This window comes from Triplophysa dalaica, chromosome 16 (genome assembly GCF_015846415.1).
Source record: "Triplophysa dalaica isolate WHDGS20190420 chromosome 16, ASM1584641v1, whole genome shotgun sequence".
NCBI lineage: Eukaryota > Metazoa > Chordata > Actinopteri > Cypriniformes > Nemacheilidae > Triplophysa > Triplophysa dalaica.
The window spans coordinates 8,754,406-8,769,865 of NC_079557.1; the positions used below are offsets into that span (position 1 = coordinate 8,754,406).

Below are 15,460 nucleotides of genomic sequence, written 5' to 3' on the forward strand. Positions count from 1 at the left end.
AACTGTTGTTAAACTGTTGTTTGAGCTCAGTGTAATGCCAGTACCTTGAACTGGCTGCGGACGAGTTTCACATAGTACCTTTGATGGCAAAACAAATAATGATGTTAAACTTCTTAAAGAAACAGTAAACATTTCAGTGAAACACGACTCGTTGTCACCAAGAAATGTTGCAGGTTTGTCCAGCAATTGAGTACAGGAGGAGGGATCTGATCCAACCACAAATCTCTTCCCTTCCTGCTTATACAACGTTCAGCAAATGACTTGAAACATTAAACACCTTCTTAGCGTTAGTGACACAGTGTAAACAGTGTGACGAGACTAAATCCAGAACGGGTCATGTACGACAGTCAGGCATGTGGACAAGCTGCCTTCTCTTGCCTTGTGGGTTAGAATTTTACATGGATATGTCTGCTATACTGTAAACATGTGGTGCTGTGTTACATTAGCTGCAGACTAATTGAGAAGCTGACTGCTTTTTTGCTTGGGTAAAACATGCTGAAGGGTGCAATAAAGGGAAAACCTTTGGGCAACATTTCCACAGCTATATGACAGTTTTTCTCGATTGCTTAAACACATTTCTTGAAATGATTGCTCCTTTGCTCGAAACTCTAAACACAAATCCATAACTTCTCACCCAATTCCCACAACGTCATATTTTCGGGTCAAAATGAGGCTCTCCACTCAAAACCATTTAAAATTGCTGAAAAAGCTAACTTTCCACTAAACATGACACAAACAGTAAGCCCTCAGAATCACTTACACTACAACACACTAAGAACAAACGACACAATTGTTAGTACTCGTACGAGATGAAAGTAGTTATAAAAACCCCAAATAATATTAACTTGGTATGCAACAATACAGAATACAATTGATAAATAAATATGACATCCATTGCACCTTTGGCCCTATTTTGTGAGGATACTATAGCAATTTCTTGGTCTTCTGACAAGAGATTGTTTTTGGTCATCTCTAAATTCTGCAGAGATACAGAACATGCAAAAATAGCACAAATAAACTTGCTATTTTACTGGATATAGAATAGTGAAATGTCTCCCATATGAAGTGTGTACTGTAATTAGACTGTATGTTTACTGTAAGTAGTATAAAGCTGTTTATGATTCTAGGATGCACAATTACCTGTGCTCCCATTGATATAATCCTGAGATTCTGATAGGTGTGTCATCAGTTTTGCTACGGAATGTTTGGGTTTCTGAAAAAGATCATGGTTAAATCTTTGTAAAATGAGGACGTTTTTGTGAGGGGTTTATACAAGTTGATGTATTGGTCTGAGAATGTGTTTATATTTTATAGAGAAAATGTTGAATTGTTTGTTGAATTGTGTGTTAGCATCATTAAAAAAAACTGTAATATCATGATATGCTCAATAACATGTTTTTTGTACCCAAGAAATTGTCATAATTTTCAAGTTTCCATTCACAGTCGCACAAAAAGAAATGGGTCTAGTTTTACTTGCATTATACTAGACATCAATAATTATTATCTGTACATTATTAAAAATAAAAACAACACACAATGAGGATGAAGAATGTTATTGGGCAACATCAAGATAAAAAAGATATTAAACGCAAGAAGAAAACTTTTTTTAATGAAATATTTATTTTATATAAACATATAAAACGAAGTAATTTAAATACAGAATATCTGTACACGGGCCTTGTACACAACTTCTGCATTGCTCAGCATGAGTGTGGATTCAATCCTTGTAGATTCTTGTTTCCAAACATGGACGTTCACCCAAAAAAAGTACAAAGTAGAGCAGCGAGAAGGGGGTTTACGTGCATTACAAGCTCCCTAAATCTCAATCACACCAATTTCTCCTGCCACACGTCACAAACAGTCAAGACACACCTTGCATTTTGTTTTATTACCAACTTTTTGCACACTATCGGTCAGCAACAACATAAAGGACTTTGTAAGAAAGAACAGTGAACATTTGTATTCATAAACATGTATAAACTGTTAATGCAGACTCAATATTGTGTGTGGAGGGGATTATTAAGACTGTTCACCCTATTGAGAAAGTGTGTGAGAAGTGTTTTAAGTCATCTGAATATGAATAAGGGATCTGCCTGGCAACTCAATCCACTGTGCTTTTGATTTAAAACCATTATAATGTAAAAAATATGGGTTCAACTAAGGGGAAAAAATAAAAATAAGTCACATGTGCATAAAATACTCTACTCATATATTTCTTTGTCGCCGATAGACGCAATGTTTTTTTTTGCTCTATAAAGACAACAGGGAGAAAACTGAGGTAAATATACCGTATATTCACCAAATCGGCCCCGTTCCCATGGGCAAAGAAACATTTAATCTCTTCACTAGGTTTTGGGTTAAATTATAATAGTGACACACACACACAAGTCAATCAAACATCCAATTAGTCATCCTCTGGAGTAAAGGTAAGAGAACGAAGAGTAAAATCTGAAATAATATAAAACAAAAGCACGAGAGGTTTGAGGTGCAAAAAAAGAAAAAAAAAACTTTGTAAATTAAAGCTGAACAATGTTACTGCGAATAAAGGCACAGATCCCAACCAAGTGGCCAAACACACACATGAATCTACTACGGGGTTTCTTCGTCTTCCCCAAAACCCAAACAAGTGATTTCATATGCCACCTGTTGCAGCTCATCATGTCTTTTCCCATGTGCAAAACCATAGCACCAAATTAACTGCTACAGACCCGATCCCCCCTCTTTCCTTAAGAGTTGCAGGTAAACAACAGGCTGCTTTCCTCAGTCATGTCCAGAACACAAGCACCCTGTCGACACAGCTTGTCAGTCCAACGACTCCACATAAACAAGCATTGGCTGACACTGGCAGATTTAAAGCGAATGCTCTCAGTTTCCTTTACTGAGAGATAAGGGGCAATCTTTGTGTTTCTAAGATGCCCATCTTGCACAGCAGACAGCAGGGTTGGTCAGTGGAAAGAACCTGATTGAGTGCTGATGTGGAGCGCTCCACACTTCCAGACTCTTCGGCTGAACATCGACAGTCTAAATGTAGTCATCATCTACTGGTTCTCCACGAACGTCACAGTAGTGGATGAAGACGACCACCACCCGCTGGAAAACGCCCTTGTGCGTTTGTCGTCGCTCTGAGATCTCCTCGCCGATAGTCTCCATACATATATCGGCAGAAAGCTGTCCCTTACGCCGTGGTGCGTATATTGTAGCTGAAAGACAGAAGAATGCATTTTTTTTTTTACATTATTAATGTGATGCAATAAAACGTTTTAATTTCATGCTGACCGTTTAAGTCTTACACTTACTGCTTTCATCATCCTCGAAGTCGTATCGAGCATAACTATTAGGTTCTGCTGCCCGTAAAGAGCGAAGCCATGGGAAATCGGTGACCATGGAGTACGGCGCTCCATCTACCACTCCTATGAGATATGTTAAATATCGTCATTTCAAGCAAATCAAAGCTTAACGCATTTTTTTACATTTACAATTAGATTCTGCAATTTGCAAGCCTGGAAAAGCCTGCAATTTTTCTTATACATTTTCTGACTAGGGAATATTAATATCAGTATATGTAAATAAATCTCCATCTCTCATACACACAACCCTAACTTTTTCCAGAGGAAGTGAAGGGAACATGGAACTCGTCTCAAAGGACCCTGATCTGTTTCCTCTCACCCTCTAAAGTGTAGATGTCTCGGCCCCAGGGATAGTTGGGATACTTCTTTACATCCTCTTCCGTCCGTGTGGCCTCCGGAAAGAATTCATATTTGATGAGTTCTCTGGTGAAAGCATAAAAATGCAGCTTGGTGAGCTGTGGGTCATGATTTGAAAAGAACAGTGCCATCTGGTGGACGACGCAGGAAAGAGATGAGCCATTTGGAAATCTGGGCCACTGGCATAAAATGCATAGTCATTGTTTATTGGGAAATTTACTCACTGACTAATGTTGGCGATGGTGTCCATCCAGCTACGCACACGCACTTTGTTTCTGACATTTGGAGGATTGCTGAACTCATGGATAATGGCAATATGGTAGGGGTACGGACCACTAAAAAGCTTCTTCTCCAGAGAAAGGGAGTCAATCTAGAAATGAACAGACAGATTTTGATATAAAAACACCACAAGTATGCATATTCAGAAGATAAGACAAAGCACCTTAAAATTCCTTTAAGCATTTCTTACTTCTGAATGGTAAATATAATAAACGTTACGGCATCAATAGTAAAGTTTAGTTATAGTAACTAAACCATCAAGTAAATAAATTATAACTGATACACAATTATAACTAAATACACTTGAAACAGCAAAGTGATTGATTTCTAATGTATCTTCAACATCCTCATTTCACATAACACTGGCCCAAAAATACATAACTGTTGTTTCTTTGGCAATATCACTGTTTGAGCTGACCTGATGCATAGGCCTCATGTAGATGATGCGGTTTCTCTCTGGGGGCATTAGTAAGATTTGATCCAGCACCTGCTCCATGTCTAATTTCTTACACTGTGCATAGTCAAAACGGTTCACGATCGGTGCGCTTTCCACAACCAGATGTTTCAACACCCTGCAGCGCGTGGCTTAGGGGAAAAGAAACACAACATTCATGTTTGGGGGGGCTTCGCTAAAATTAAACTGAGATATGGACATGGTCTTACCATGGACAAACATCATTTTGGGGCACTCCTTAAGAACCAAGTCTGTGATCCCGCAATTTGTGAGAGTGATGCCCACCAGGTTTTTAGATTTAAGGTTAAGCAGCTGCAAAACAAAACAAGGTTTATAATTTTTTAAGTAACTTAAGAAAAATTTAGATTTAACAAGATGATAAACCCACCTGCACATGGTCGTCTTCAGTCACAGGGTCACTGGTGCTGGTGGATTTGTCTGCCGTACGTTTCTTCTTTACTGCAGCCCGTGGCTTTGCTTTTGGCAACTCTGGACAGATCAGCATGTGACCACATAAGCTTTACTGATAGCAAAATGCAGCTTAATTCAGCTTGACTTCTTTTTTTGTTCTATTCTGTCATTGGAAAGTATTTTGATACATTCTGCAGAGGAGTACATACTGTTATGGTTTAACAAGAGGCCTGTTTTCTATCTATCTTAAAGAGCCCACACCAAAAAAGGCTTATGGACCATTTTGTCTAGAACACGTAAACAACACTGGTTCAGGAGCACTTCGTGCTTCACTTTAACACTACACAAATGTTAGATAACTGAGCTGAATCGAAATTTTATACCGTCTTTTCTTTAGACTTAAAGTTGGCATGAAATGGAAATAACAATCATTCTTTTCCGTCTCATGAGGTATAGCCAAGTGATAGTGACATGAGAGACAGGACTTGATTTTCCACCTTGAGAACTGAATGAATCATTGGAAGATGGACGTTACTAACAAAATGGAGGCAGATTTGAAAGCGAGTTTGCAGTTAATCATGGACGATTTTTACAGCGTTTTTAAAATATGAGGGCAAATGGGTTTAAAAGTGCAGACAAGTCACTTATAAAAACACAATTTTCCACAGTTTTCCTGTGGCTCAGTGGTCAGAGAATGGCGCTAGCAAGGCCAATGTCATGGGATTGATCCCAGGGGATTTGCACATAGTCAGAAACAAATGCAATGTAAGTCCCTTTGGATAAAAGCGTCTGCCAGATGCATAAATGTCAAAGTAATGTAAATGTAAAAAAAAATAGGATTTTTCAATTTTGATTTGATGCTGTCTTAATAATAAACTGTGTTCATAAGAAAGCGAAGAAACTGAAACAGGAAGTCCTTATGGACCAGTTTTGTTTACATCTTGCAAAATGGTCTATACAGATACCAACATATGTATAACACTGGAAAGTTCCGGGATTGACAACTGCATTTAAATGCGGCAGTGAATTCACTAAACGATTGATCCATGAATGTATGGAATGGCAGTACAGAACAGGATTAAGCACTACAAGGTGAAGTGACAACCGAATTTAGTATGTGGCCTATAAGATATGAATTTGTCATTGCACCATCAGTGACTTAAAAGGGTAAAAATGTGTGTGATTTTCTTTACTCACCCACATGATGTTAAACATGTTTTGAGATCTCCCTGCGTCTTCTAAGCACAATATATTTTAGGCACATCCAAGAGATTTCCAGGCCTCCTCATTAACATCATGATTATAGTTGTTGTCAAGGGCCAGAAGAGTTCTAAAGACATTGTTAAATCGGGCCATCCGCTCGTAGTGGCTCAATTTAGTTTTTTTGAAGCGACGAGAATGCTTTATGTGCAAATAACAAACCAAAATGACGACCTCGGGTTAACCTAATCAATATATTCTAGATATAAGTGCTCTAGAGTCTTCCTCAAGTCTTCCTCAATTTTGAAATCATCAGACATTTTGCGAAGATCAGCTTATACACAGCGTGCGTCTTCAAAGTGCCCACCATAGACGGACATGACAGAGGTAGAACATATTTATTTATATCGATAATATATGAATTAAACGGTTATTTTGGTTTGTTTGTCGCACAAAGCATTCTCGTCGCTTCAAAAAAATTCAATTGAGCCACTATGAGTGGATGTACCAATTTAGCGTAGTCTTTAGCACTTTTCTCAACCTTGATAAGAACTATAACCATTGTGTCTATGAGGAGGCCTGGAAATCTCTATGATGTCCCAAAAAATATCTTTATTTGTGCTACGATGACTCCGGGAGGTCTTAAAACATGTTTAATGTCATGGGGGTGAGAATAAAAAAAAGGTTTTTGGATGAACTCACAGTTTAATGCATTCAGTTGCAAAGACTTTAGTTGCTAATTTTGGCACACAAGTGCATGAGACAAAATGGGACTTCGATGTGAAAATAATGAACCTCATCTAACTGTCATGAACACAAAAAATATAACTGGTTACAAAGACTAAGTTCATACACAAACCCACTTCAGCATTTTGCTTTAGACTTTGAACTAACCCATAATTTGCAATTGTTGAATTTTTAAATTTAATTACACATTTATACATTCACACAATTTGCCCAGGAAACCGTTACACGTCTTACCTGACTCGCACACCAGAGGCACAGAGGAAAGCCTGCTGCAGGCACGAGTGACTGGTCTCCTGGGGAACTCATATGTTGGGCTTCTATGTGAACCTGCCGGTCCAATGTCTTGCTGGTGGCCTGCAGTCCTCTCAGTATGCCCCTCAGATGAGCTCTCAGTTCTGTGTGGAGTGCAGGTGTGTCTGTCCTCCATCTCCTCTTCCCTTGCTGCCTCACTCCGCTCAGGGCGGTGATTTTCTGGGCTGTGATTCTCAACCCCTGCTGGCAGGCCGTGGCCAGTGTGAGTCCTGGTTTCAGAGGAAGAACGAGCCCTGCTGCATGTGCAGCGTGTCCTGACCGTACCTTCTCCCCTGCCCTCCTGATTGGCCGAGTCTTCCCTCCATCGCATGGAGCAGACGCAGCTGCCGGTAGCGTAGCCTGAAGTGGGTCCAGCCCCGCTGGTTCCGTCTCTGGCTCCACGCTCAGCTGTCTCACTGGCAGCCTTCATGTCAGCTTTGATCTGCTCGCTGGTTACCTGGCATCCTTTCTCACAGCTGTACTCATGAGGTTGCGGTCCACGTCTGCGAAGAGGAGTCTTCCCTTTCCCTATCACAACAGCAAGTGTTGCATGTCATATAATATCATATGGGAATATTTTGTATTGTGATGTAGTAGTGGCGAGACAGTCTGAATATTAACTACCATGAGGAGTCACAGCTGTGCGGCTCTTCTCCTGGGATTCGCTCTCTGGGTACCGGCCTTGAGAACGACCAGCACCCTGCGTTCTGATTGGACTGTACTCGTCCTCACTGTCAGAGTCTGACACCACCACCGGTTGTTTCTTCATGGCGGTCTGAACTCCGCTAGGCCCTGAAAAGAAAGAGACAGATCTTTATGTCTGTTCATTTAAAGAAATCTTTGATTTTGTTATTCGTGCCGTTTACTCCACCTGCTTGTTCTTCATCCTGATCGAGAGAAGGATTTGATGTCTCACTAGACCCTTGGATCTCTTCTTCTGGATTGACGGCCCCAAGAACAGGCTCAGGCTCCATGTTCTCTGCCACCATGCCCTCCACGTCAGGAATTTCTAATTGAAGCCAGCAAAGCCAAACTTTTCAGCATCACTCGACCAGCACCACACATCACATGACTAAACACATACCCTCTGCGTCATGATGCCGCTGCTGAGGGCCGTCTTCATGGTTGTTGTTGTTTGGTGGAATGTTTGCGTCATTATTATTTTGGTGATTGTTGTTGTTATTGTTGTCGTTATCGTTGTTGGAATTCTGATTGCTGACCAAGGCGGACGATACGCCGATACCCGTGCCAGCGCTGAGTCCCACACGTGCACAGCCCTGCGGTAAACAAATAACATTAACAGACCGCAGAATATTTCAGCGTACATTATTTCAACAACTCGGGAGTAACTGCAGAGATATCTCTAGTTTTCTACTTTGCGAAATCGAGTCATGGATATACGATTTTCACATGGCACATGCCATCATACCTCTCATTCCTAATAAAAGCGTCTGCCAAATGCATTAAATGTGCTTTAAAGCCTCTAGGCAACACATGTAAATGCCCTGTCAAGTGCAAGATGTTTTTATAGGTCCACAGCATCAGACTAACCTTGGGGGGCTCACGAAACATCTGGTCTAGAGAGATGAATTCTAGGCTGGGAAGCATTTCAATAAACTGACTGAAAGACTCCAGCTTGATAGCGTGACAACGCACCAGGGTGAGATCCACCAGCCGGCTCCAGCGTGAGTGATCTAAAAGAGATAGGTGCTCATTTTTGAAGGATTCGTGTAAAAGCTATGATGAAAGTACTTAAAGGTCCAGTGTATGAAATTTAGAGGAAAGGTTGAGAATTGCAACCAACGGTTCATTTCACAGGCTTTATTACCTGTGATCCAGTTGTGTGGGTTGTGAAGATGTGGACAGTTATAAATGACCAGATACTTGATGGAGGTGAACACCTCATTAACAGCCTTCATTCCAATGTCAGTGATGATTCCCGGATTCTCGATCACATCAGCGAGACCATATTTCACTAACTCAGCATGGCTCATTTTACCTGTGTGAAACACCACATATTTGCGTAAACACAGCAGTTGGAATAGAGAGTTGTCAGTGCCTTTAAAGAAATACCTACATTGCAATAGGAACTCATCTACATATCCAAGGTGCAAAGTCTCAAACTGGGGAAACTCAAGTTCAGCCATTTTCAGTGCAGAGAACACCCCGTCTTTGGTTAAGGAAGGCTGAATTCGGACTTCGTGCAACCTGTGAAATGAATTCGTTCTGTCAGCCTCTAGAATTCTATAGTAGAATCAGTGCAAGGATATTACATAGCTATTAAAAAAAATGTTTTTACCTGCGAGCAGCAGTAATGATGAGGTAGCCCAGGTCCACTTCAAGTGAATTCTTACAGGCACCAAATACAATAGTGTGCAAATTACGAAACCCTCCTGAAAGACATGTATTTTAGCCAAACCTGATAGATCTGACATTTTAAAAATACATGAAAGTTAAATTGTTCAAAATAAATAAAATGATAACAATAAAAGGTCACCACCTACAAAATACTGAAGAGCACCAGACACTTTAAGAGCACTTTTTTAAACCACTTTTAAAGGGAAAGTTCACAAAAAATGAGACTTACTCACCCTCTTGTCATTTCAAAGCCATATGACTATCTTCTGCAGAACATAAAAGAAGATATTTTGAAAAATGTTGGTAACTGAGCAACAGCGGTATCCATTGACTTCTATTATATGCATACACACAAAAAAAGTAAATGGATATCGCCGTTGTTTAGTTAGCAACATTCTTCATCTTCGTCTTCTTTTGTGTTCCGCAGAAAAAAAGTCATAGAGGTGTGAAATGACAAGATGGTAAGTAAATTATGACAGAATTTTTATTTATGGGTGAAGTGTCAAGTGCAGGAGCATTGTAGTACTATCACAATTACTGAAACTTATAACCTTGTTAGACTTTGTTACCTTAAAGTGATACTTCACCCAAAAATGAGCATTCGGTCATCATTTACTCACCTTCCAGTTGTTCCAAACCTGTATACATTTATTTGTTCTGATTAACACAGAGAAAGATATTTGGAAGAATGCTTTTAACCAAACAGATCTTGCCCCCCATTGACTCCCATAGTAGGAAAATTACTTGGCCAAGAACTGTTTGGTTTTAAGCATTCTTCCAAATAGAGCAAAGACATTTAAACAGATTTGGAACAACTTGAAAGTGAGAACATGAGGTCAGATTTTTCATTTTTAGGTGAAGTATCCCTTTAAAGATCCAGTCAATGAAAGCTAGTGGCAAGTTTGCAAATTGCAACCAACCGCTCACTCCACACCCTCCCTTTCGAAACACTACGATTGTTGAAAGAACATTGTGATTTACATGCAAGGGGACTCACGATGAATGTAGATAGAAATAGCTCATTCTTAGATAATAAAAACAACACTTCACTCTTTATACACCTCTGAAGGCATAGCTGTGTATAATATATTGCATTTCTATGAATAGATCATCCCAAAAATGACAACCTGGACCATTAAATTAATTTGAATATATAGCTCATATACAGTATTTATGAAGCTGATGCTGTGTTGTTCTTACCTGACCTCCAGCTATCCTCCACTACATGCTGAATTAGTCCCCCTAAGAAGGGCACCCTCACCAGCTCCAGCTGCTCCAGATTGCGAGCAGATGCCAAGCCAGTGACAAGAGGCACATACTTCAGAGAATTTGTGGGACCGGCACAGTTTCTCATGACGAACGAACGCAAGTTGACACAAAGGAAGTCTTTGAAAGGCTGAGGCTTAGTAAGGCGAACCCATTTCAGGTACAGATGCCTGAGCATGGACAGACACGGGATCTCCGGTACGTTCACACCTGAAGTGAATTCAATAATGGTTGATGAGCAGAATGAGATGCGTGATGATGTGTATAAGGTTTACAGATAATCTGACACTCACCGACAAGATGAAGAGTCTGGATTTTAGCAGCAGCTGGAATGGTGAGTTTGTTCTCGGATGGAATAGGAAAGGCCCCGTTTCGGTTTCTGAATTTGCCCAGTATGTGCACCTGAGGCATGTAGTTCCATACCGCCTCCACAAGCTCAAGATGTGACGTCTCCACACCCTGCGAGAACACATATTCATCATTTCCATCTGAGGTAATACACACAAAGAGATCTGACAGCCACTGACATAATCTGAAATAATTAATATCTCCAAAATGTACATACGATGAGGTTTGGGCAGGCTTGTAGAGCCTCCAAAACACCTGGAATACTGAAAGCCTCGTAACCTCTGACCCTCCTTCTTTCTAGATAGCGGGGATGAAGACCGTACAGCTGCTCTAAATCTGGCATCTTCTTCATCAACATGAGGAAACTGGAGTCTGTGAAACCTGTTAACACAAACTACAGTGAAAACAAAATCCTAACCTATAAAATTCCACACAGTTCAAGAAGTATATCAGTTTTTGTCTACCTGAGGGCATGTACTCCCACCATCGGCCTGCACAAAGATCCACCACCTTCACAACCCGCAAATATAAGGTCACCGCCTCAAGCAATTTCCGTGACAGACACTCCATACACATTATATCCTGCATGGGCAAGTATCTGTGGAAAGACAGGATAAGCTTCAAGTCTAACCCATGACAGTGCTGGAATTAGGAATTAGGAACAGTTTTTTCAAAGGCACAATAGACCATTAAGTGTAGGGGTGTGGATTCAAGTTGCACTGACCTGAATATATGGCAAAGCACCTCGTGCGAGAGCTCATTTATATAATCTTTGGGTTCCTCATGTCCAGGCAGGTTTACCATTCCTCCTCCCAGACTTTGAGTCCTGGTGACTTTCCGCCGTGGGCCCATCATGTCCAGGGCAGTGAGATATCAACCCAGAGAAGGTAATAAACTCACTGCCTCTCTTCTGCTTCTCTTCTCTTTAGCATCAATACACTATCCAATGTAAAGATCATACATAAAACAAATACATCAATTTAACATCTTTAGAGGGATACTGCACCCAAAAAGGAAAATTCCGTCATTGTTTACTCACCTTCGAGATGTTCCAAATCCGTACAAATTTCTATATTCAGATGAAACACGGAGAAAGATATTTGGAAGAATGCTCATAACAGATTTTGCCCCCCATTGACTCCCATAGTAGGAATGGTACACATGGTAGTCAATACTGTTTGCCGTCCTACATTCTTCAAAATGTTTTCTTGTGTTCAACAAAACAAAAAAATACAAAATAATTGTTTCTACTATGGTAAATTATGACAGAATTTTCGTTTTTGGGAAAAGTATTGCTTGAAATGAGTAGTTGGCATTAAAATAAGCCCCCTTTGACTTTCCATAAAAGGAATAAAAATTACTATGGAAAGTCAATGTGGCCTTATTTTGAAGTGAACTCCTATAAAATAAAGAAGCTGGTTGTTAATTTTAAATTAAAATTGCATGTAAATCTATCTAAACTAATATAATCCCACTCATAGCTGTCAAAGAACAATAAAACCATCTCATCGTGTTTAAACACCAGATAATGAACGTTATTGTACCTGGCTTTAGCAATCACAGTAGGATCTACGAGGACTTTTAACAGTAGTCGTTGAAAGATATCATGGCCCCCAGAAGCATCAGTGAATCTATTCAGTGACAGACAGCGTGTGCGGAGATGTTGATGCTGTTTCGGTTTATGTATCAACAGCTCTAGCTAGCAGTCAGCTGTTAGCAGCTCGCATCACTGCATGATGATACAGATATAACACTAACAGTGCTATAAAAAACCATCAGGATTAAAACGGGCAACAGAAATCGGTCTGTCTATGTCTTTTGATTTCATTTATAATCATACTTATTATAAGGGAATAGTTTGAAGATGCGCAGCCTCAGCTGTCGATCTGGATCCGCGTTCAGCTGCGATGTGAAGCTAGCGGCAGTCTTCCGAACACAAACAGGAAGTTGAGTTATATGTAATTTCGTTACAAAATAAAAGACGCGATTTGGATTTCACTAAGCATTGAGTTTCATCTTGACAGTATATTGTATATATGGAGTGTTTGTATACATACAATAAAGAATATACACTTTCTTTACAAATAAGCTTGTCAGGAACAAAAAAGGGGAAAATTTGATCGTGTTGGTGGCTTAAAGCTACAGAATGTCTAATGGTGTCAACTTAAAAGTCGATCAAATAGCAAGAAAGACCCTAAGAAAATAATATTTTTTTTGGCCTGACGTTTACATTTCTGTATTTAGAAAATGTAGTGCTGTGCGAAGAAAGTGCCATCTTCAAAATTAATTTCGTAAGTATAACTAAACAGGTTAGCCAATGCAAGTAGTAGTCTACTGAATATGCAGGAATTTGCAGTACAGCCACCATACAATACAACAGGGGTGAGACTGTTTTTATAGTCATAGAGCAGGAGGTAACAGTATTTTAGGTACTTTCGTTTTCTTTTACTTTTCCATTCTGTATGTGTATTGGTAAGCAAACACGGAGATGCAGAAATAATGTATTTTATACAATTATTTATTTATTACAATTATTTACAGTTTGGAACATTTGAGGTCTGTCAAAACAAAATATGGCATTTCTTTTCTTATACATTATATTCTTTATCATTCATGTTTTATCTATAATATATTTTATATTATTTGGATTTTTAAAGTCATGTACAATTTATTATGATGCTGTATTCAGCCTGAAATCTATACAATTATGCCTTCATCATAATGTGTTGGCCAGCCCTGTTCACACCCCACAACAATTTTACGAGTAGATTTATTACCTCTGTACGAACATTTTGGGTGTCTAGCCCCACTCTTTAACGAACACGTAACCACAGCAAAAGGTTGGGTGCTCATATATAGGTCCTTATTTTTATTATATATGGTTCCACCACCAGTACAAACGGCTTTAACTGTGTCTTTATTTGCAAGTATGAAGGTGTTAACATCTTTGCAGCCGTTGTCAGTGTTGGGTTGTGTGATGTGTCTTTTGCTGATCTCACGGTCACATATACGCTCATTCATGTTGCCATACACATGCTGCTTGAGAAATTTCTCATAACGTTGCCTTACATCTGCTGGTTGAGCATCAGTGGATAATGAAGCACACAAGACCAGCAGAAAAATCACAGCACACTGATGCATCTTCATGACCTGGTGAACAGTGCATACAGTAAAACAATTCATACCGACAATTAAATTATTAGAGTTGATTTTGTGTAACTTATAAACAAAATACTGTATTAGGAAATAGTGTGACAACATACCTGGCTCTTCCAGATAATCTAATATTTTGTTAAAACAGCTGTCTTGTTACGTCTGTAGCCTGTAAAAAAATTAAAACAATACACATAAAACACCCAGAAAAACACTAAAACCTGCTTTAAACAATCATTTTGCAGCAATAATACTAACCACCTTCAGTTTAGACCTCACTGTTGTCTGTGTCAGTAACACAGAGTTTTTATACTACACCTTTGTTACAGTTAACATGTGACCTTGTTAACAGGAGATGTTCAACAAATATTTAAACAAGAATAAAAAAACTATATTGAACTCAATGTTTAAGGTTATATATTCTTTTCTTAAAAGATCTCTCATATATAATTCAATAGAGAAATATTATTCCTTTGAGCTATTGGCATCTCTCTTTAAGAGAGAAATATTCTAAACATTTATCTTCCATTGTGCATTACTTTTTGAGATATAGCATCTTTTAACCATATTCACAACTTAGCTGTAAAAAAAAGAGAATAGTATGTACAATGCCAAAATAATCGGGAAAAATAACTGGTGTAAACTGAATTCTTTGACTTGTTTTAGTATTGCAACGCTCAAATACAAAACAAATACAAAAGTGCAAAGTGCAAAGTCCTTCAGTTGAATTTCTGCACATTGTGAACAACACATTGTGAATCTTAAAAATGCATAATATTTATGCTCTTAATGCCTAAAAAGCCCATTAATAAAGCACTTTTCATGAAGTAGCTGCTTTATGAATAGTGCTTAATAAAAAAGTGAATGTGTGCATTTGATCAATTCAAACATAAGTAAACATGTAAAAAACAGTTTGATCCCAAAACTAAATACTAACATTAGACATAATATAGTTAGTACACTATAAGGTAGTACACAAAGTGAGGGATAATGAGACCATTTGTTTTATAACAAAGACAATTGACAAATTAGTATCTGCATGTTTTGACTATATCATAATGCAAAAGTATAAAAGTGAAACTAAGAAGAATATTAAAATATAATTTATTTACTTGGTCAAAATCATTGAAAACTAATTTGATGCAACGTATACAATTATTTTATAGTAAGACAAACTAATTGGAGTTAAGTTTTATGAACCTTTTCTTGTGATAAGTATAATCTTTAGAAGTGAAATCTATTGTCAGGT

At 38.8% G+C, this 15,460-nt stretch overlaps 2 protein-coding genes across 3 annotated transcripts; both read right to left on the reverse strand.

Moving 5' to 3' along the window:
• Positions 1-1,589: 1,589 nt before the first annotated feature.
• fbxo38 (F-box protein 38) lies at positions 1,590-11,913 on the reverse strand. Its single transcript, XM_056770045.1, has 20 exons — positions 11,783-11,913; positions 11,523-11,656; positions 11,276-11,439; positions 11,004-11,169; positions 10,645-10,920; positions 9,386-9,479; positions 9,164-9,294; positions 8,915-9,085; positions 8,638-8,780; positions 8,171-8,363; positions 7,958-8,095; positions 7,711-7,878; positions 7,030-7,614; positions 4,826-4,926; positions 4,647-4,749; positions 4,402-4,568; positions 3,929-4,074; positions 3,667-3,770; positions 3,297-3,410; positions 1,590-3,200 (listed from the first exon to the last, which is right to left on the reverse strand). The coding sequence occupies exons 1-20, from the start codon at positions 11,911-11,913 to the stop codon at positions 3,022-3,024; spliced, it is 3,408 nt and encodes a 1,135-aa protein (XP_056626023.1). The 3' UTR covers positions 1,590-3,021.
• A 1,642-nt stretch (positions 11,914-13,555) lies between these two features.
• rnasel3 (ribonuclease like 3) lies at positions 13,556-14,559 on the reverse strand. Of its 2 annotated transcripts, none has more exons than XM_056770046.1 (3): positions 14,470-14,559; positions 14,322-14,380; positions 13,556-14,208 (listed from the first exon to the last, which is right to left on the reverse strand). In XM_056770046.1, the coding sequence occupies exon 3, from the start codon at positions 14,203-14,205 to the stop codon at positions 13,756-13,758; it is 450 nt and encodes a 149-aa protein (XP_056626024.1). In that variant the 5' UTR covers positions 14,206-14,208; positions 14,322-14,380; positions 14,470-14,559; the 3' UTR covers positions 13,556-13,755. The 2 variants fall into 2 exon arrangements, with proteins under 2 accessions (XP_056626024.1, XP_056626025.1); XM_056770047.1 differs by having other exon boundaries at positions 14,473-14,543.
• Positions 14,560-15,460: the final 901 nt, after the last annotated feature.

Excerpts from the sequence above, each read along its gene's own strand:
- fbxo38 (XM_056770045.1), bottom strand. The coding sequence starts at position 11,913 with ATGATGGGCCCACGGCGGAAAGTCACCAGGACTCAAAGTCTGGGAGGA. Across the intron at positions 8,781-8,914 it reads CCCACACAACTGGATCACAG|ATCACTCACGCTGGAGCCGG; the intron begins GTAATAAAGCCT and ends TATCTCTTTTAG. Across the intron at positions 7,615-7,710 it reads CACAGCTGTGACTCCTCATG|GGAAAGGGAAGACTCCTCTT; the intron begins GTAGTTAATATT and ends CTGTTGTGATAG.
- rnasel3 (XM_056770046.1), bottom strand. The coding sequence starts at position 14,205 with ATGAAGATGCATCAGTGTGCTGTGATTTTTCTGCTGGTCTTGTGTGCT.